Here is a 21,401-nt window from a genome sequence, read left to right on the forward strand (position 1 = left end):
CTCTCTATACATTGATGACCAAAATTGGACACAGCACTCCAGCTGAGACCTACCTAGCGCTGAGTACAGTGGTACTATCACCTCCTGTGATTTGCATGCTAGGCCTCTGTTAATGCAACCTGAAATTGCATTTGTTTTTTTGCAACAGCATCGCACTGCTGATTCATGTTGAAGTTGTGATCCACCACAATTCCCAAATCCTTCTCAGCAGTGCGGCTGACAAGCCAGTTACCTCCCATTCTATATTTATGCATTTGGTTTTTCTTCCCTAAATGTAACACCTTACATGTGTCTTTGCTGAATTTCATTTTGTTGTCTATAGCCCAGTTCTCCAATTTATCAAGATCCCTTTGAATTTTACCTTTATCCTCCAAAGTGTTGGCAACTTCCCCCAAACCCCCGCAGAGTTTTGTGTCATCTGCAGATTTGATCAGTATGCTCTATTCCTACATCCAGGTCATTGATAAAGATGTTAAACAACACCGGGCCCAGAACAAATCCCACTGGAACTCCACTTGAGACCAGTATATTAGAGCAGATTAGAATTTGGTCTAAGTGGTGCTCTTTTGGATCCAGAATTGAATCTTTGAACATGCCCAAGGATCAGGATGTTAAAAGTGAACAAGGCATGGAGCATAGGGAACCAGCCTACATTAATGGGGACATTGCTGTGTGGCCACCAGCTAGTGCTGTCTGGTGGCAGCAGTAAAGCCTAAGAGGGGATCATGTAATTAACATTTCATTTGCCTGCTGAGGATCTTGCTTTGTGTGGTTACGTTTTGGCGCTGTAAAAATGGCTCGGTGGAGCTGACATTATATAAAGTACCAGCCTTGCAGACAGCAGGGGATCTGAGAGTCAAGCTGGGTTTTTTTCTCCTTGCATATTGTCAGCTGTTAATCAAGGTTCTTCAGGGCAAATCAGGCCTTCAGCCACACCCCATTGTCTTTAGTAGACTTGCTTGCTCAGCAGAGACTGGAATTCAGTAACATTCCTGTTGAAGAAGGAGGAAGAGAATCCAGCTCACTCAGTCCTGCAGAGCCAGCACTGCAATAAAGTTTATTTAATGGCCTGACTTTCAGAAATGCTGAGCTCTCATATGGGCAAGGGGCTTCAATAAGAGCCGCAGCTGCTGAGCTTGCTGCAGATCAGGTCATTAGTCATTAGCCAGAGCAGCTCTGACTCTGAACATGCAGAGAGGAATGACAGTCTAGTAATTAGAGCACTAGCTTGGGATTTGGCAGACATGGGTTCAGTTCTCTGCTCCTCCACAATCTTCCTGAGCAATCTCTCTGTGCACCATCTGTCTAATGGGGTAAGAGCCCTGGGCTGCACCCTCCTCCCCCCGGGGATGCTCTGAGGGTTAAGATATTGCAGGGTGATGATGGCTTGGATAGAGAGAAAGGGCCCATTTTACTTTTGGCACTTCAGGTCATTTTCCCTCACTTTTTGCCTGCCCCTGCATTGTTGGGAACAGCGGAGCAGGAGTGCAGGGGGCTGGAGCCTTGCTCCTACTCAGTGTCTATAATTGCCCCCTAGCTCTCAGCATAAAGTGCTCTTAGGGACCTTCCATGCACCCTAGTGCCCCTTGCCGTGCATTGGAGGGGCGGGGAGGTGTCATTGTTCTGGTCTGGCCCATTACACAGTGAGGCCCAAGTCACAGTTTGGATCCAGAGCAGCTTTTGTTACCCGATCTGCTCTGTACCTGTTTCATGGTTAATCAGAGGATTTAAGTCTCCAGGGCTGTCAGTTCAATACCCTTTGGAGAGCACTTCAATCAGTAATGGCGTAAAAAATGAAGGGTGGAAGTCGCATTTGGTTCCTGAGGTTTTAATCCAATTAACTGGAGGATTGAGTTAAGAGGAAGCGCTCCATTTCTCTGTAGAATGTGACTTGTCCAGGCAGGGTGATTTTGTGCTATAAGCCGCAATATATTAAACTAATACATAATGTAATTGACTGTAACACAATAACAGCATCTGCGGACGGATGTTGCAAATTGGAATTTGTGGCATCTGTTGTGTTTAAAAAAACCAAACTAACTGCAGGCATTTCCATTGACAGGAAATCTGACAGCTTTTCAAAATTAATAGCTGAGATTGACAAAGGGTCAGTGTGAAAACAAATCTAATTAAAACAATAATAAAGCCAGCAGGGCTGATTGTGGCTCCTGCCCTGGTCCCTGTGCACTGCTCTAGGGGCGGGCCTGTTGTGCACTATGAGGATTCTGGGTTGTCATGCCATCCATAGGCAGCCATGAGGAGGCTGTCATATGTTAGAGCAGCCCCTGGGCTACTCTAACTGACACCAGTACAACCCATGCAGCAGCCTAGAATCCAGGCAGTGCAAAGATGGCTTAGGGTGACATATGCCATTTGTTTTGTACCTCTAGGAAGTACAATACAGAATCTGCCCCTTCAGGCACAGGGTAAACATCAGCTTCAGGGGAGATGTCATTTGTTAAGGGATTTCCTAAAAAGGGCTGTAATAATGAGGACTTTGGAGCAAATTCTAATAGGGGGAGAAGTAGGAGCAAAGGATGCACTTAAACCTTCTAAACCTGGTTAAATCCACGCAGGGAGGAATGCAGTGCTCTGATCTCTTTAGGGAAATGCAGATTTGCAAATGCAAATATGGGTGTTTCGGGATGAACAGGTGCATGGGCTTTTCACCTTTGGGATTGTCTTACTTCAACAAAAAAGCTTCAAAAACAGACTCCAACGAGAGACTGCTGAATTGGAATTAATTTGCAAACTGGATACAATTAACTTAGGCTTGAATAGAGACTGGGAATGGATGAGTCATTACACAAAGTAAAACTATTTCCCCATGGTATTTCTCCCTCCCACCCCACCCCCCACTGTTCCTCTGATATTCTTGTTAACTGCTGGAATTAGCCTACCTGCTTGTCACCATGAAAGGTTTTCCTCCTTCCCCCCCCTGCTGTTGGTGATGGCTTATCTTAAGTGATCACTCTCCTTACAGTGTGTATGATAAACCCATTGTTTCATGTTCTCTGTGTGTGTGTATATAAATCTCCCCTCTGTTTTTTCCACCAAATGCATCCGATGAAGTGAGCTGTAGCTCACGAAAGCTTATGCTCTAATAAATTTGTTAGTCTCTAAGGTGCCACAAGTACTCCTTTTCTTTTTATCCCTTCCATACACTCTCTCTAGATATTTGCATAGTGCTTAATGCAGGAGTAACGTGCATGTTCTTGAAATTAGATGAAGGTTTCTAACCATCAGAGGAGTGAAGTTCTGGAACAGCCTTCCAAGGGAAGCAGTGGGGGCAAAAGACATATCTGGCTTCAGGACTAAGCTCAATAAGTTTATGAAGGAGATAATATGATGGGAGAGCCTAATTTTGGCAATTAATTGATCTTTGACTATTAGGGATAGATATGTCCAATGGCCTGTGATAGGATGTTAGATGGGGTGGGATCTGAGTTATTACAGAGAATTCTTTCCTGGGTGTCTGGCTGGGGAGTCTTGCACACGTGCTCAGGGTTTAGATGATTGCCATATTTGGGGTCAGGAAGGAATTTTCCTCCAGGGCAGATTGGCAGAGGCCCTGGGGGTTTTTCGCCTTCCTCTGCAGCGTGGGGCACGGGTCACTTGCTGGATGATTCTCTGCACCTTGAAGTCTTTAAACCATGATTTGAGGACTTCAATAGCTCAGATATAAGTAGGGGTTTGTTACAGGAGTTGGTGGTTGAGATTCTGTGGACTGCGTTGTGCAGGAGGTCAGACTAGATGATCATAATGGTCCCTTCTGACCTTAAAGTCTATGATTCTATGATTCTTCACTTGCTTATTTAAATGGAAGATGTGATAAATAAACACTCATTGATCAAGAATGTACTGGATGAGTTATTTAATTCTCTAAGTTCACAGCTCTTGCAGAGGACCTCTGAGTCTAGCACTGAGTTATATTGGACCCAGCTAGCTGTATTAATCCCCTGGTATGTGACATTCACAGATTGTTTTAAGTCTATACTGAATCCTTACCTGAGGCTGGCAAATTAAAGTGTGACTGAAAGAGAGGTAAAGAGTTGTGGCTTTTTGGAGCCTGATCTGGACTTTGAGCTGTTGGTTTTAGTTTTTATTTGAAGAGTGTCTTCTATGAGTCTGATTTTGTTGCTTTGATGATCTGATTTTAGGTTTCTGTTTAGATACTGAGCTGTCAGCAATTAGATATCAGGATCAGGTTCTTTCACTGGTGTAATTAGGAGCATAGGAATGGCCATTACTGATCAGGCCAGTGGTTCATCTTGTCCAGTATTCAGTTTCCAGTCAAGGTCAGTAGCTATGCTTCAGAAGGAAGGTGTAACAAACCCCAAAGTGCCCACAGGGAAAGTTTCTTCCTAAATCCCAACAGTCAGAGGTTGACTTATACCCTGAGAAGGGAAGAGCATTAAAAAACCCCACTTTCTAATATAACTGTGGATGTCCTTGTCACACAGTCCTTTTTTTTAATCTTGACAAGCTCTTAACATCAGTGATACCTGGTGGCATTGAATACCACAGGTTAAATGTGCATTAGGTGGAAAAAACTGTGTCCCCTCTGATCAGTTTTTAAATTTGGCATCCTTGAATGTCATTCAATGTTCCTTTGCTCTTGTATTATAAGATAGAAGGTAGATGAAGTGTTCTGATTTACCCTCTGTGCTAGTTGTTGTTTTATATACCTCTGTCATGTCCCCTTGGTCACCTTCTCTCTGGACAAAACATTCCCATAATTTTCACACTCCCCCTGTGAAAGTCTTTCCTGAACTAATCATTTTCATCTCTTACCTCAAAACCTATTATATTAATTTGGAAGCAGGGTGGCTAGGAGTGAATGTGGTATTCCAGGATGAGGGGACTGATCACTGACTTATGTCATGGCACAGCACTTCCCCACCTTAACATTTTGTTTGCTTTTTTGACCACAATGAGCAGAGGTTTTCAATGCACTCTCCACAGCAATGCCCAGTTCCTTTTACCTGCATTTTTAACTTAGATGCCAGTAATGTGTATGGATAGCTCAAATGATTCCTTCCTATGTGCATTACTTTGCATTTACCACCCTTGAATTTTATCTACCATTGTGTTGCCAAGTTAAATAGCTTTGTGTCCGATGAAAAGCCCATTGAAATCAATGGGGATTATTCCATTTATTTCAATAGGCTTTGTTCAGACCCCTGTGAAGCCCCTCTGAAGTTTCTGCAAGTTTTCTCCAGTCTTGACTAATCTAAATAATTTTATGTCATCTACCAACGTTCTCATTTTGCTGCTCAACCCCTTTTCCATTTCACAGATAACTATATTAAGCACTGGTCCTGGTACAAAACCTTGGAGCTGTTAATCTTTGCTGTTGGTGAAAACTGACCACTCATCTCTCCTCTTTGCTGTCTGTTGGCCACTTGCTAATCCATGACAGAACTTTACCTCTCATCCCAGGGTGACCAAGCTTTCCAAGCTTTGGGATAGACTTTGTCAAAGGCTTTCTGAAACTCCAAGTTAATGATGTCATCTGGTTCTCCTGTGTCCGTGACCTGCTCAAAGCATTCTAATAGGTTAGAGAGGCAGTTTTTTCTTTGCCAAAGTTATGCTAGTGAGTCTTTTTCAGACCATGATTGGTCACCTATTAAAAGTGTTTTATAATTCTCATTTTAATGATCATTTCAACCACTTGTGTCTTATGTTGATGTAAGAGGAATGATATAGAATAACAGAACTTGGCACTTACATAGCACTTTGCCTAGTCCACATAGAGTATAAATATTCATTAACCCTTACAACACTACTGAGAGGAAAGTATTATTACTCCCATTTTACAGATGCGGTGAATGAAGTGCAGAGGCATTATGACTTGCCCGAGGCCCCATATATTAATAAGTGATGAGAAATGTGCATCGTTCAGTCATCTATTTCTTGCTAGGTCTTGAACTGTTTTAATAGAGGACATTAATTAAATTATACTCAAAATGTCCTTCTGTACTAATTGTTCTCCTCGTAGAATATTAAAACTGAAAAAAAAATTAAAGTCCATTTCCCTTCATTTTCACCTTTCTGCCATTAGTTTAATTCTTGCAGTTAGTTTGGCCACAAAGAAGCTAAACTGGTTAGTTTCACTTCCTGATTCTCCTTCACCAGCAGCAGCCGTTGTGCTCGGGCTTCCAGCGCTGCAGGGAATGGTTTAAGTGAAAGATAGAGTCATGGTGCAAAATTCAGATCGACATCTGAGGTGCAAACACTCCAGAATTTTGTTTTGTTCAGACTTGGGCCCATCTCCAGTTTAAACAAACAAACAAAAACCAGCCTCTTGGAATTTAAAATTCCAATTTATATGCTAAGTTTTGTAACTAGTGTTTTAGCAAAACCTAAGGCTAGATTTTCAGAGTGTCTTATGGAGGTTAGGGGCCAATTTTCATTTCAGTGGGAGTTGGGTGCCCAAATCTGTCAATCACAAATCATGCCAAACCAATCTAATTTCCTTGTTTGGCAGGTGTACTGATATAGTGAGTGGGGGGAAGCAGTAGATGTGATAAATCTAGACTTTAGTAAGGCTTTTGACACAGTGCTCAGTGGATGTGCTCATTTTTAATTGCAAGTGATTGATATTACTCACTTTTGATTCTTTTTGTGTTAGTTTTCTAGACTCAGAGTAAAATTTCCCAAAGTGGCTAATTCCCATTTTCAAAAATGTCTTAGGGCCAGGTTTTTAAAGGGATTTAGGCACCTGAAGATGCAGCTAATGAGAGTTAGACACCTAACCTGATTAGGCACATTTGAGAGTCCCACTAGGACTCATCTCCATCTTTAGGTGCCTAAATCTCTTCGAAAGTGTGACCCATAGGCACTTCAGAGCCAAATCCTCATGGAAAGTCAACAAAAGACTTAGGCATCTAAGTGTCTAAATCACATAGGCTCCTAAGACTCTTAGGCACTTCTAAAAAATTTAGCACCAACCTTATTGTTGCTTTTATCAGACACCTTCTCTAAGATTTCAACCATTGCCTCTTCCCCTCTGTCAAAAGGAACCTAGGACCTGCTCCTTACTCCTCTTAATGGCCCCAGGAGTCTCACATTTGAGTTTGGTGGGAGCAGGATCCACTCCGGAATCTTCTTCCTAGAGGTATTTGGAAAAGGCAATTGAAGGGCAAGCCAGTCACTGTAGTTGTCTGTGTCATGTTTGTCGTGGTAAGAAAAATTCTTAAAATGATGATGATTAAAATCTAGTCTGAATGGTTGCATGGGGAGGGAGGCAGTTTCCTTGACAACCTGAACTCTAAGAGGCACAAACACAAGGCGCAAGCAGGATCTTTGGGCTTTTATATATATATGTCTATAAAAATCTGCCATTTGCACTAGCTTTTTTGGTGATAATTAGTCCTGCTACTTCACCTTTTCCTGCTGTAAACATTTTGCAGCAGACACGAGTCTTTGCGTGAGAAGAGAAGAAAATGTTTTTTATTTTTAGTTGGGTTTCCTGGTAGCTTTTGTCCTGTCTCCTGCCCACCAACTCCCACCTCCCAACTGGAGAAGAAGCTCCATTAGCGTGATCAGTCCTGCTGGAAGCCAACTGTCTATGAAGAATTAAACTCCCTCTGGAGGTTAGTATAAATCTCTCTTGCTGCCATGCAGTTAAATTATGCTGGCCAACAGAGTGTTACAGAACATTCACTGTGTAAAGCAAAACCCCTTCACAGGCAACATAATTCTTCACACTGTTATAGCCTTGAAAATAACCACCTTCACCCCTTCTTGCACATTTTTTCCACTTCAAATTAGCCCCTGATCAATGAAAATGGGTCCGTTGTGAGTAATAGGTGCCTTTTAAATTCAGAACTTGTGTATGTTAATGGCAAAAATGGCCATTTTGTGGAATCTTGAGGGTTGGTAATTGGCCAAAATGACACGTTTTGTGGTAAAATGTGTCTGGTTTTGTACATCTTAAATTGCAACCTCACTGGGGGGAAATGAGCAATCTTAGTGGGATGTAAATGAGAGAGGTTGATGGTTATTTGGTGGTCAGCAGTGATGGGATAAGAAATGCAGAAAAAGCAAATGAGAGCTTTTGTATGGTGCTGCTAAAATAAAATGTATTAGAGTTTCAGAGAGTATGCGCACTGGTTCCTCAGTGCACTAAAGGGTGAATTATTTTTCAATCTATCCTAGTCACCCTGGTTCTTATGCCTTGTCCATCACATAGTATGTGTTAGCTGGTCAAGGGGTTTGGCTGCGGGTGGCTTAGGTGTGCTTGTTACTTGTCAGTGTTTTGGTGTCCATAAAGTATTGTATATTCCTGGAGAGTATGTACCTTCCTGCGGGGAAAGCCACCTCATAAAATCGCCAAGCCTGGAGAGGTGCTTGTTTGATCTTCTCCCTCTTCCACTGGCACATCCTGTTGTCAACTAGCAGCCAGGGCATGTCATTGTTAGTGTTGTGTGGGATGTTTGTTAAGTTTGGAGAAAAGGAAGGTGTTTTCTTTGCAGGCAACAGCAGGCTCTGTCCTTCGACAACAACAAGCCCTAAGTGAGAAAAATAATGATCCCTAAGCAGTTGCATTACCTTGAATGTTGGTGCGGGGCAATAACAGTTTAGACATTATACTCAGAGGTGTGATTGCAGCATGAGTAGATGCACCCCAGTTAGCATTAACCTAGCTAATGCAAATAACAACAGCAGTGAAGCCTCAGCAGCATGGGCTGTGTAAGCCTGTCTGGGACCCTGGGTTTTTACTCAGGTGGCTGGTCTGTGCTGCAGTCTGTGCTGCCATGGCTTCACTGCTATTGATAGTCCTGTGAGTTAGATCAAGGCTAGCTCAGGTATGTCTACACTTACTGCAATTGCACCTCCAGCTGCAGTGTAGACATATCTTGTGATCTTTTCTAGTCAGATCTTGCAAGCTAAGAGGATCAAGCTTAGTCAGTGTTTGGATGGAAGACATTTAAGAGGAATTGAGGCTGCTGTCAGATGTAATGTTGGTGACACAGGATATTCTGCTGCTCCTCCACCAGTAGGGAGCCTGTGTGAAATCTGTGCAGTGTTACTCTTGTGCTCCTTCCCAGAAGTGGGGGACGGATCCAAGTGTATACATTACAGCCAAGCAAATATTTCCCAGTGAATGGTTCACTCAGAGATTTTAGCCTCTTTCTCTGCTTCTGGAATGTTCTTGGGAAGATTAACTTACTTGATGAAATTGATAAACTAAACAGTAATAAGTCACCAGGACCACATGGTATTCACCCAAGAGATCTGAAGGAACTCAAGTGTGAAATTTCAGAACTACTAACTATAATCTGTAATGTATCATTTAAATCAGCTACTGTACCAAATGACTGGAGGATAGCTAATGTGACGCCAATTTTTAAAAAGGGCTCCAGAGGTGATCCCGGCAATTGCAGTCTGGTAAGCTTGACTTCAGTACTGGGCAAACTGGTTGAAATTGCAAAGAACAAAATTGTCAGACACATAGATGAACAATAATAATCATTTGTTTGGGAAGAGACAACATGATTTTTGTAAAGGGAAATCATGCCTCACCAATCTACTGGAATTCTTTGAGGGGGTCAACAAGCATGTAGACAAGGGGGATCCAGTAGATATAGTGTATTAATATTTTAGGAAAGCCTTTGACAAGGTCCCTCACCAAAGGCTCTTAAGCAAAGTAAGCTGTCATGCAATAAGAGAAAAGATCCTCTCATGGATTGGTAACTGGTTTAAAGATAGGAAACAAAGGGTAGGAATAAATGGTCAGTTTTCAGAATGGAGAAGGGTAAATAGTGGTATCCCCCAATGGTCTGTACAAAGACTAGTCCTATTCAACATATTCATAAATGATCTTGAAAAAAGGGTAAACAGTGAGGTGGCAAATTTGCAGATAATACAAAATTTCTCAAGATAGTTAAGTCCCAGGCAGACTGAGAAGAGCCACAAAAGGATCTCACAAAACTGGGTGACTAGGCAACAAAATGGCAGATGAAATTCAATCTTGATAAATGCAAAGTAATGCATATTGAAAACATAATCCCAACTATACATATAAAATGATGGGGTCTAAATTAGCTGTTGACTCTCAAGAAAAAGATCTTGGAGTCATTGTGGATAGTTCTCTGAAAACATCCACTCAATGTACAATGGCAGTCAAAAAAGCAAACAGAATATTGGGAATCCTTAAGAAAGGGATAGATAAGAAGACAGAAAATATCATATTTCCTCTATATAAATCCATGGTATGCCCACATCTTGAATATTGTGTGCAGATGTGGTTGCCCCATCTCAAAAAAGATATATTGGAATTGGAAAAGGTTCAGAAAAGGGCAATAAAAATGATTAGGGGTATGGAACTACTTCCATATGAGGAGAGATTAATAAGACTAGGATTTTTCAGCTTGGAAAAGAAATGCCTAAAGGGGGATATGAGTGAGGTCTATAAAATCATGACTGGTCTGGAGAAAGTAAATAAGTGTTATTTACTCCTTCTCCTAACACAAGAACTAAGGGTCACCAAATGAAATTAATAAGCAGCTGGTTTAAAACAAACAAAAGGAAGTATTTTTTCACACAATGCACAGTCAACCTGTGGAACTCCTTGCCAGAGGATGTTGTGAAGGCCAGAACTATAACAGGGTTCAAAAAAGAACGAGATAAATTTATGGAGGACAGGTCCATCAATGGTTATTAGCCAGGATGGGCAGGGATGGTGTCCCTAACCTCTGTTTGCCAGAAGCTGTGAATGGGCAACAGGGGATGGATCACTTGATGATTGTCTGTTCTGTTCATTCCCTCTGGGGCACCTGGCATTGGCCACTGTCAGAAGATAGGATACTAGGCTAGATGGACCTTTGGTCTGACCCAGTATGGCCATTCTTATGTTCTTATTAACCTTTTCCTCTCGTTTTATTTCTATCTTTAGTTTGATCTTTAGCAATTTACTGCTAGTATTCAACACTTAATACATATGAACAAAAATTAACTATTAGTTAGCTGTGATTGGCCAGATGGTATTGTTATTGTTTCCTGAATGGATGATCATTATTTTTGTAATCAGGCAGAAGGCTCGGCAAAGCTACTGATGCTTTGAATCTCTTGGAGAGAAGAAGCAGTTTAAGGAGAGAGGGAGCATTTTTCATCATTTTCTTAAAAAGTATTTTTTTTCCTTTTTGTGTAATACAGGACTTGCCTATGGATCTTTCCTAAAAAAACTGGGCTATTCGGGAGATGGGGGGGGGAGCTTTTAAAGGTAAATTTCTCTTATACTAATCACACAAAATAACTGCTTGGACATTTGTGGTCTATTTAATTGTATCAGTACTAGAGATCTGGTGAGGGTCTTAGGGTCCTTGTTCACCTGCTACGTCTGATACCATGTAAAATGCACCAATTTTCATAGAATCATAGGACTGGAAGGGATCTCAAGAGGTCATCTAATCTAGTCCCCTGCACTCATGGCAGGACTAAGTATTATCTAGACCATCCCTGACAAGTGTTTGTCTAACCTGCTCTTAAAAATCTCCAGTGATGGAAATTCCACAATCTCCCCAGGCAATTTATTCCAGTACTTAACCACCCTGACAGTTATGAAGTTTTTCCTAATGTCCACCTAAACCTCCCTTGCTTCAATTTAAGCCCATTACTTCTTGTCATATTCTCAGAGGTTAAGAAGAACAATTTTCTCCCTCCTCCTTGTAACATGTACTTGAAAACTGTTATCATGTGTTACACTGTTGACTTATATTTATCTTATGGTCCACTATAACCCCCAGGTCCCTTTCCGCAGTATTCCTTCCTCGGCAGTCATTTCCCATTTTGTATGTGGGCAACTGATTGATTGTTCCTTTCTAAATGGAGTACTTTGCATTTGTCCGTATTGAATTTCATCCTATTTACTTCAGACCATTTCTCCAGTTTGTCCAGATCATTTTGAATTTAAATTTTGGTGCAAATTTTTGCACGCCTAAGTTTAAAATACACTATGAATGAGTATTCAGGTGTTGTGTGTGTAAAACTCTATCACTCCAAAAGTGGATGGAGCATGAGCGAAGCATACTAAGTCTGATTCTCTTTTGTCCTGCATCTTGCATAGTCATTTACACCAGCGCAAAGGAAGAGTGAAATGCTATCAAATCAAAATGGTATCATTTTACTCTGCATTAGTCTAAATGACTACGCAAGGTGCAGGGCAACAGACAAGTGATCCAGTGAATTTTAAATTCAAGCAAATACTCTATGGAAAACTTTTTTCCTCATTCACTCAACTCTCATATATCCAGCAACAAAAAGCTTTGTTTAGAAATCCAGCTAAGTTTGCTACGTGAAAAAAAATCACAAAATTTTCCTAAACCTTCATTTGCAAAACCCAAATAAAGGAACGAATAGTTAAGTGTCCTAAATCTCACATTCTCCACGTAATCGACAAACATTCTATTTTCAGAAATAATCAAATGCACATTTCATCACAGCACAACCGTAATACTGTCCCATAAGGTGGGTTTTTAAAATTATTTTTGTTGTCTTGATTTCTGTACCCTTAAGTGTTTTCTTCTAAAGGGATATTTTTGGATTTGTACAGTAAATTAATGTTGTACACTTAAACTACTTAGCCAACACCATTCTCAAGGAAATGAAATTATAGATACTTTACCAAAAATTCTACTGACAACTGATAAATCAGCTGGAGTATTCACACTCAGATATGCACCAACTTTAAAAAACTACACTTTTAGTTAAAACAGTGTGATGGAGCCAAGGCCTAGATTCCACAGTCGGGGCTGGGCCCTGTTAAGTCACCTTCAAGTCTACTTTGCCCTCTGACTTTAGTGGCTGTCTGAGGCTTTGCCCACCCCAGCGGAGTCCTACAGGGGATTAGAGCTAGTGGAGATGTATTCTACAGAGTTGATCAGTGCTGACAGGATTTCAAATGTGTACCATTAGGAGCCCGATGGATAATCAGGGGTTCTAAGGCACATCCACAACTAGAGGTTGCTTTACTGGGAAAGGGTTCCGTCCAGCTGCGGTGTTCTCAGTACCGCCTGCTGCTGGCCTGCCAGGAAGCTTCATTGTTCCCTTGGCTGGGGGTGTAGAGCAGACTTCATAACAGTGATTCAAAAGTCACAGCCATTTGTGGACAATTGGCCTGGTTTCTTAGGTTTCTCATTTTTTCTTAATGTCTGAAAGTGAATTTATTTCAAGAGGGGAAAGGTACTGAACTGACTGCCCTGGAGATAGGGGCTGTCTGTCCAGATAGTGGCAACAGCCCAGGGAGTGGTTATGTTGGCTCACCCATGTGCCCTCCCCTTGGCCTGGAAGGAATCAGCCCTGGGGGTGGCAATTCACTCTATATGGCCCATTCAACTCTTGGCTCCCTTTCCTGGGTCTGCCAGCCAAGGGGGTCAGTTCATGCCAAGAGCAAAGGCAGCTCCTTATCATGGGGATGCCTGTCCACTAAGAAGTAGGCTGAAGCTCACAACCCTGTTCACACAGGCTGCTGACACACATCAGATGGTGAAAGCTTTGCATCCCTAGCTGGAATAGGGACAAATCCCCAGCTAGTGGGTGAAAAGCTTCGTATCCCTTTAACAATCCCTGAAACGTCCATTTCTGCAGGCTTTTGATGTTCTATCTTTCTATGTTAAAGAAAAAAGGCAGTTCCTGCCACTGTCCCCATAGGCAGGGCTCTTAGGGATGGAATTATTGCTAGAACTCTGATGAAATGTGAGAGTGCAGATTCATAGGAGAGGAAATGTCATTAGCTCACTAAAACCCTCCATTGACAAATATCTACTTGCGGTCCCTTTCACAGATCATTGCCCCAAGCACCAGCATAGCCATCGGTTGTCATTTGAATACTCTGGAGTCGGGGTGATCACTTCTGTGACAGAATAAGGGATGAAACCAATCAAATGATTCTTTCTGAAGGATTTGCTCAGCCATCATACTAACCTGTTGAGCCATACAAACAGAGCTGGATTTCCTAAGGCAGTCTTTCACTCGGGATTCTGGGTCCATCTTGCGTGGAAATGCTGTTTGGTGGCCTCTCATGCTATTTTTGGCTCTGTTTCCTGCTGCACCCGAGAAGCAGAGGAAGCTGGGTAAACAATGGGGTTGAGAAACAGTTAACCAAACTGTCTGCCTTTCTACTTCCCTAATTTCCTGGCCACATCGCTGCAGTAACTGAGCGCCTTACAGTCTTTAATTTATTCTCACAATAGTCCTGTAAGGTAGGGCGGAGCTATTCATAGAATCATAGAATATCAGGGTTGGATGGGACCTCAGGAGGTCACCTAGTCCAACCCCCTGCACAAAGCAGGACCAATCCCCAACTAAATCATCTGAGCCAGGGATTTGTCAAGCCTGACCTTAAAAGGAGGAGAATTCCACCACCTCCCTAGGTAACCCATTCCAGTGCTTCACCACCCTCCTAGTGAAAAAGTTTTCCTAACATCTAATCTCCCCACTACAACTTGAGACCATTACTCCTTGTTCTGTAATCTGGTACCACTGAGAACAGTCTAGATCCATCCTCTTTGGAACCCCCTTTCAGGTAGTTGAAAGCAGCTATCAAATCCCACCTCATTCTTCTCTTCTGCAGACTAAACAATCCCAGTTCCCTCAGCCTCTCCTCATAAGTTGTGTGTTCCAGCTCCCTAATCATTTTTGTTGCCCTCTGCTGGATGTTTTCCAATTTTTCCATATCCTTCTTGTAGTTTGGGGCCCAAAACTGGACACAGTACTCCAGATGAGGCCTCACCAATGTTGAATAGAGGGGAATGATCACGTCCCTTGATCTGCTGGCAATGCCCCTACTTATACAGCCCAAAATGCTGTTAGCCTTCTTGGCAACAAGGGCACACTGTTGACTCATATCCAGATTCTCATCCACTGTAATCCCCAGGTCTTTTTCTGTAGAACTGCTATCTAGCCATTCGGTCCCTAGTCTGTAGCGATGCATGGGATTCTTCTGTCCTAAGTGCAGGACTCTGCACTTGTCCTTGTTGAACCTCATCAGATTCCTTTTCACCCAATCCTCTAATTTGTCTAGGTCCCTCTGTATCCTATCCCTACCCTCCAGCGTATCTACCACTCCTCCCAGTTGAGTGTCATCTGCAAACTTGCTGAGGGTGCAATCCACACCATCTTCCAGATCATTAATAAAGATCTTGAACAAAACCGGCCCCAGGACCTTGGGGCATTCCGCTTGATATCGGCTGCTAACTAGACATCAAGCCATTGATCACTACCCATTGAGCCCGACAATCTAGCCAGCTTTCTATCCACGTTATAGTCCATTCATCCAGCCCATACTTCTTTAACTTGCTGGCAAGAATACTGTGGGAGACCATATCAAATGCTTTCCTAAAGTAAAGGAATAACACATCACTGCTTTCCCCTCATCCACAGAGCCAGTTATCTCATCATAGAAGGCAATTAGGTTAGTCAGGCATTACTTGTGTCCTTGGTGAATCCACGCTGACTGTTCCTGATCACTTTCCTCTCCTCTAGGTGCTTAAGAATTGATTCCTTGTGGAGGTCCTCAAGGAAAAGTCCTGCTCCATGACTTTTTCAGGGACTGAGGTGAGGCTGACTGGCCTGTAGTTCCCCGGATCCTCCCCTTCCCTTTTTAAAATATGGGCACTACATTAGCCTTTTTCCAGTCATCTGGGACCCGCCCCCCCCCCCCCCCCCCGATCGCCCTGAGTTTTCAAAGTAATGGCCAATGGCTCTGCAATCACATCCACCAACTCCTTTAGCACCCTCAGATGCAATGTATCCGGCCCCATGGACTTGTGCTCGTCCAGCTTTTCTAAATAGCCCTGAACCACTTCTTTCTTCACAGAGGGCTGGTCAACTGTTCCCCATACTGTGCTGCCCAGTGCTGTAGTCTGGAAGCTGACCTTGTTCGTGAAGACAGAGGCAAAAAAAGCATTGAGTACATTAGCTTTTTCCACATCCTCTGTCACTAGGTTGCCTCCCTCATTCAGTAAGGGGCCCACACTTTCCTTGACTTTCTTCTTGTTGCTAACATACCTGAAGAAACCCTTCTTGTTACACTTAACATCCTTTGCTAGCTGCAACTTCAGGTGTGATTTGGCCTTCCTGATTTCACTCCTGCATGCCTGAGCAATATCTTTATACTCCTTCCTGGTCATTTGTGCAATCTTCCACTTCTTGTAAGCTTCTTTTTTGTGTTTAAGATCAGCAAGGATTTCACCTTTAAGCCAAGCTGGTTGTCTGCCATATTTACTATTCTTTCTACACATCAGGATGGTTTGTTCCTGTAACCTCAATAAGGATTCTTTAAAATACAGCCAGCTCTCCTGGACTCCTTTCTCCCTCATGTTATTCTGCCCGGGGATCCTGCCCATCCTTACCTGAGGGAGTGCCCTGACAGTTAGGGAGTTTTTCCCAATGTCCAAACTAAACCTCCCGTGCTGCAATTTAAGCCCATTGCTTCTTGTCCTATCCTCAGAGGTTAAGAAAAATATTTTTTCTTCCTCCTCCTTGTAACAACCTTTGACATATTTGAAAACTGTTATCATGTCACCCCTCAGTCTTCTCTTTTCTAGACTAAACAAACCCAATTTTTTCAATCTTCCCTCATAGGTCATGTTTTCTAGACCTTTAATTATTGTTGTTACTCTTTTCTGAACTTTATCCAACTTGTCCACATCCTTCCTGAAATGTGGCACCCAGAACTGAACACAATACTCCAGTTGAGGCCTAATCAGTGCAGAGTAGAGCAGAAGAATTACTTCTTGTGTTTTGCTTATAACACTCCTGCTAATGCATAGTAGAATAATGTTTGCTTTTTTTGTAACAGCGTTACACTCTTGACTCATATTTAGCTTGTGGGCCACTATGATCTCCAGATCCCTTTCAGCAGTATTCCTTCCTAGGCAGTCATTTCCCATTTTGTATGTGGGCAACTGATTGATTGTTCCTTTCTAAATGGAGTACTTTGCATTTGTTCTTATTGAATTTCATCCTATTTACTTCAGACCATTTCTCCAGTTTGTCCAGATCATTTTGAATTTTAATCCTATCCTCCAAAGCACTTGCAACCCTTCCCAGCTTGGTATCATCCGCAAACTTTATAAGTGTGCTCTCTATTCTATTATCTAAACCATTGATGAAGATATTGAACAGAACTGGACCCAGAACTGATTGCTGTGGGACCCCACTCATTACATCCTTCCACCATGACTGTGAACCACTGATAACTACTCTCTGGGAATGGTTTTCCAACCAGTTTTGCACCCACCTTATAGTAGCTTCATCTAGGTTGCATGTCCTTAGTGAGACAAACCCCAGTGTTTTCAGAATGCCAGTTCTCCCTAGCAAATAAAGAAAAGTGTCCCCACTGAGCTGTACTCTATGGGGCTGTCATAACCAAACAGCTAAGGGTAGCCTAGAATTCCTCCTTATCTGTAATGGGTTAAGAAGCTAAAATATCCTGGTTGGCACCTGACCAAAAGGACCAATGGGGAAAGAAGATACTTTCAAATCTGGGGAGGGGGAGGCTTTGTTTGTGCTTTTTGTTGGGTGTTCTCTCTCTTGGGACTGAGAGAAGCCAGGCCAAAATCCATCTCCTCCAACCAATCCTGAACCAGTCTCTAATATTACAAAAATAGTAAGTAAAGCCAGGCAAGGTGTGTTAGATTATCTTTTGTTTTAGCTTGTGAATTTTCCCTTTGCTAGAGGGAGGTTTATTCCTGTTTTTGGTAACTTTGAACTAAGCCTAGAGGGAGTTCCTCTGTGTTTGTGAATCTTTTGTTACCCTGAAAAGTTATCTTCCATCCTGATTTGACAGAAGTGATTCTTTTACCTTTTCTTTAAATAACATTCTTCTTTTAAGAATCTGATTGATTTTCAGTGTCCTAAGACTCAGGGGGGGTTGATCTGTGCTCACTTTGTAACTAATTGGTTAGGATATTATTCTCAAACCTCCCCAGAAAAGGAGGTGTAAGGGCTTGGGGGGATATTTTGGGGGAGATAGGGCTCCAAGTGGCCCTCCCTGAATGTTTGTTTAAATCACTTGATGGTGGCAGCATACCGTCCAAGGACAAAAGGGATTTGTGCCTTGGGGAATTTTTAACCTAAGCTGGTAGAAATAAACTTAGGGGGTCATTCATGCGGGTCCCCACATCTGTACCCCAGAGTTCAGAGTGGGGAGGGAACCCTGACAGGGGCATATGTCTGTCTGCACCCTGCCTTGATCACATGATACGTGGGCTTCTGAATATATTCTGCTTATGATTAGTACAATGGGGGGAAAAACGTTGCCCTTCCTTGTAATGGAGAATTAGTGGCTGCAGAGAACCAAATGCAACTTCCTGATTCAGGGCTACTGAGCCCTCCGGTTCTAAATGGCCTTGTGAAGAGTAAGACTCTGCATACCAGCAGAAGATGGTAGCCCAACTCTGTGTAGCCCAACTTATCTGTGCCCCCTCGTCTCCACCAGCCTGTCCTCCTCCATGTAAAGCCAAGGGCAGAAGAGATCGCTGGATAGGAGACAAGTTCTGCTGAATTTTTCACTGTCGAGCTCTGACTGGTTTAAGGCTGCTTTGCACTGTGTGAGAGAATGCTGGCACAGGCATCCAATGTACAAACACAGAAAGAAACCCTGCCCTGGGGGGCTTATAATCTATTTTCAAAACTGGGGGATATCAAAGGAGGATCGCTCCCTAGAGAGAAGTAATGCACAAGTGAAATGCTGAAGAGCCGCTATGTGATTTATTTTATAAAGCAGACTGAAAATTTTAAATCCCAGTGAAATTTGGATGAAGAATGGGAGGGAGGGGGTACATTTGGTGATTTTTTTTAACCTGTTTTCTGACTTGCTCTAATATTTTGCATTTAACCACTGATCTGCCTGTGGAGAATTGACCCAACCTTGTCTTGGACTGCCTTTGCTTTGTTGTGGTTCCCTGGCCTGGAGCTCTCTGTCTGTTGGTTGTGTTAGTTGGCTGAGGAGCTGGGTGTGAATCATCTCCCTCCTGGCCCCTGCAGATATTCCACATGACCTATGACCTGGCGAGTGCGGTGGTGCGGATCGTGAACCTGATTGGAATGATGCTGCTGCTGTGTCACTGGGACGGCTGCCTTCAGTTCCTGGTGCCCATGCTACAGGACTTCCCTGAAGATTGCTGGGTGTCCCTCAATCGCATGGTGGTAAGTACCTGCTCTTTCTGACACCCCAGAGCCCTCCACAAGCCTGCAATAATGAAGCAATTTCCCTCCAGCCCCCCATCACACAAGCATTCCTCCAGCATCCCCCCAACACACAGCTCCCTATTCCACAACGCTTTCCCCCTCAGCAATACAGCATCCCCTAGGATTGCCAACCCTCCCGGATTAGCCAGGACTCTCCCAGAATCGGCCTCAATCTCCTCGTTGCAATTGAAAGTAGTCGGGAGATTTTAATAGGCCAGAAGTCCAGTCGGTGGACAGCAAGGCTAAGGCAGGCTCCCTGCCTTCCCTGGCTCCGCACAGCTCCCGGAAGCGCCCAGCATGTCCCTGCAGCTTCTAGGAGCAGGGATGGCCAGGGGGTCTCTGCACACTGCCATTGCCCTGAGCACTAACTCCACAGCTCCCATTGGCTGGGAATCACAGCCAATGGGAGCTGTGGGGATGGTGCCTGCAAGCAGGGGCAGAGCCACCTGGCCGCCCCTTAGTCTAGGAGCCTCAGGGACATGCTGCTGTCTGAGGTAAGCGCCGCCCGGCTGGAGCCTGCAACCCTCACCCCCTCCTGCCCAAGCTCAACCTGGAATCCCCTCCCACGGTCCGAACTCCTCAGCCTCAACCCAGAGCTCGCACCCCCTCTCGCATCCCAACCCCCTGCCCAAGCCCAGTGAAAGTGAATGAAGGTGGGGGAGAGCGAGCAACAGAGGGAGAGGGGATAGAGTGAGTGAGGGTGGGGCCTCAGGGAAGGGGTGGAGAAGGGGTGGGGCAAGGGTGTTTGGGTTTGTGCGATTAGACAGTTGGCAACCCTAAGCACCCCACAGCTATCCAGCAGCCCTCCATTGCCTCCCCCACTCCAGTATCTTCCTCCTCTCTCTAGCAATAACCTGGAGGTGGAGGGAGCTGGCAGGAGGTGGAATGTGCCTTGCAGAGCTCTCTATGGTGAAACAGGCAGGGCTGACAGGCCTGGAAAGCAGCAGGGGCAGAACCTAAGTAGAGTCTGCTCTGGATGCACACAGGAGAAGACAGGAGCCCAGCTACTCCTGCTGGCAGGAGACAGCAAGGAGGAGGGTTCAAAAAAATTACACAAACCCTGCTCTGTGCTTGGAGCTGGCTCTTGTGCATCTGTGGGGCTGAGCTGGGGTGGCAGCGTGCCCAGTGCCTCCCCAAAGGACAGGCCTGGGTTTGAACCACAGGCTCCTAATTCCTGACACCAATCCCTGCTGTGGCCTTGAGCAAGTCACTCAACCTCCCTTGCCTCAGTTTCTCTGTGTATAAGATGGTGCGATCACACTGCTCACCTCCCTGCCTAGTGGAGGTGTTGTACAGACTATAAAGCATCCTGAAAATAAACTGTGCCAGTCAGTATTGCAACTCCCATAGCAGGAGCAATAGCCAGGGCTCTGCTGGTGGCTGCAGTGTTTATGATGAGACATGGAACATATGGTAAGCGTCTGATGAGCTTATGGTGCCTTTCAGTATTTCCCAAAAAATTCACAATCCCTTATTCAAAGAGACACCATCCAGATGATTAAGCAGGAAAACTGACAAACCTTAAAAAGTTGCATCTTATTGCAGCTCTTAACCTCCGGATCCCCCAGCCATTTTTTTCTTCAAAATCAGTCACTGAAGCAAAAAGAAACTTGCAATTAAAAAAGCTCAACCAACTTCTCATGCCTGCACTATTCAGAGCTGTGAAGGGCCAGGGTGGGTGACGCATCTCAGGCTGAGTTAGAAGCCACAGAAAGCCATCTGTGGGGAAGTTGGTTTGTTTTTTTCTCCCCGCTGGTGAATGGTGCCAGACTGACTACTCTATTGATCTGCAGGACAGGTACAGCACGATCTTCCCCCATGCTGCCCCCTTTCTATTTCTATTGTGGTGACTAGAGATGAGGGCTCTGTTGTGCTGGGTGTTGGACAGAAACAGAGTGAGAGACAGCCCTGGACAGAAGAGCCTACGGTCTAGACAGACCAGAATGCACAGCAAGGGGAAGTGACATGCCTACGGTCACCCAGCAGGACAGTGGTAGAGCCAAAATAGAACCCAGGCATCCTGGCTCCCAGTCCAGTGTCCTGGCCACTAGATCATGCTGCCTCTGATTTTCTGCTGATGTGCCTCAACCCTCCCAGGGAGGTACTAGCCTGAGCAGCAGCAGCAGCTGAAAGGGGAGCAGAGTCTCTCTGCCTAGTCAGTGCTGACCCCAGTCAATTAGTGCCAGTTCTACGGTGGGTTT

General features: G+C 43.9%; 1 protein-coding gene across 4 annotated transcripts in view; it reads left to right on the forward strand.

Annotated features, from left to right (window-relative positions):
* HCN4 (hyperpolarization activated cyclic nucleotide gated potassium channel 4) overlaps positions 1-21,401 on the forward strand; it is a 148,586-nt gene that overhangs the window by 56,194 nt on the left and 70,991 nt on the right. For 3 of the 4 annotated variants that reach the window (XM_038420844.2, XM_038420847.2, XM_043493869.1), the window contains exon 3: positions 18,997-19,158. In XM_038420844.2, the coding sequence (XP_038276772.1) occupies positions 18,997-19,158 (162 nt within the window). Of the gene's footprint in view, positions 1-9,781; positions 9,787-18,781; positions 18,789-18,996; positions 19,159-21,401 lie in introns of those variants that run through there. The other variant, XM_043493868.1, reaches the window with a different exon arrangement.

This window comes from Dermochelys coriacea, chromosome 10, assembly GCF_009764565.3.
Source record: "Dermochelys coriacea isolate rDerCor1 chromosome 10, rDerCor1.pri.v4, whole genome shotgun sequence".
NCBI lineage: Eukaryota > Metazoa > Chordata > Testudines > Dermochelyidae > Dermochelys > Dermochelys coriacea.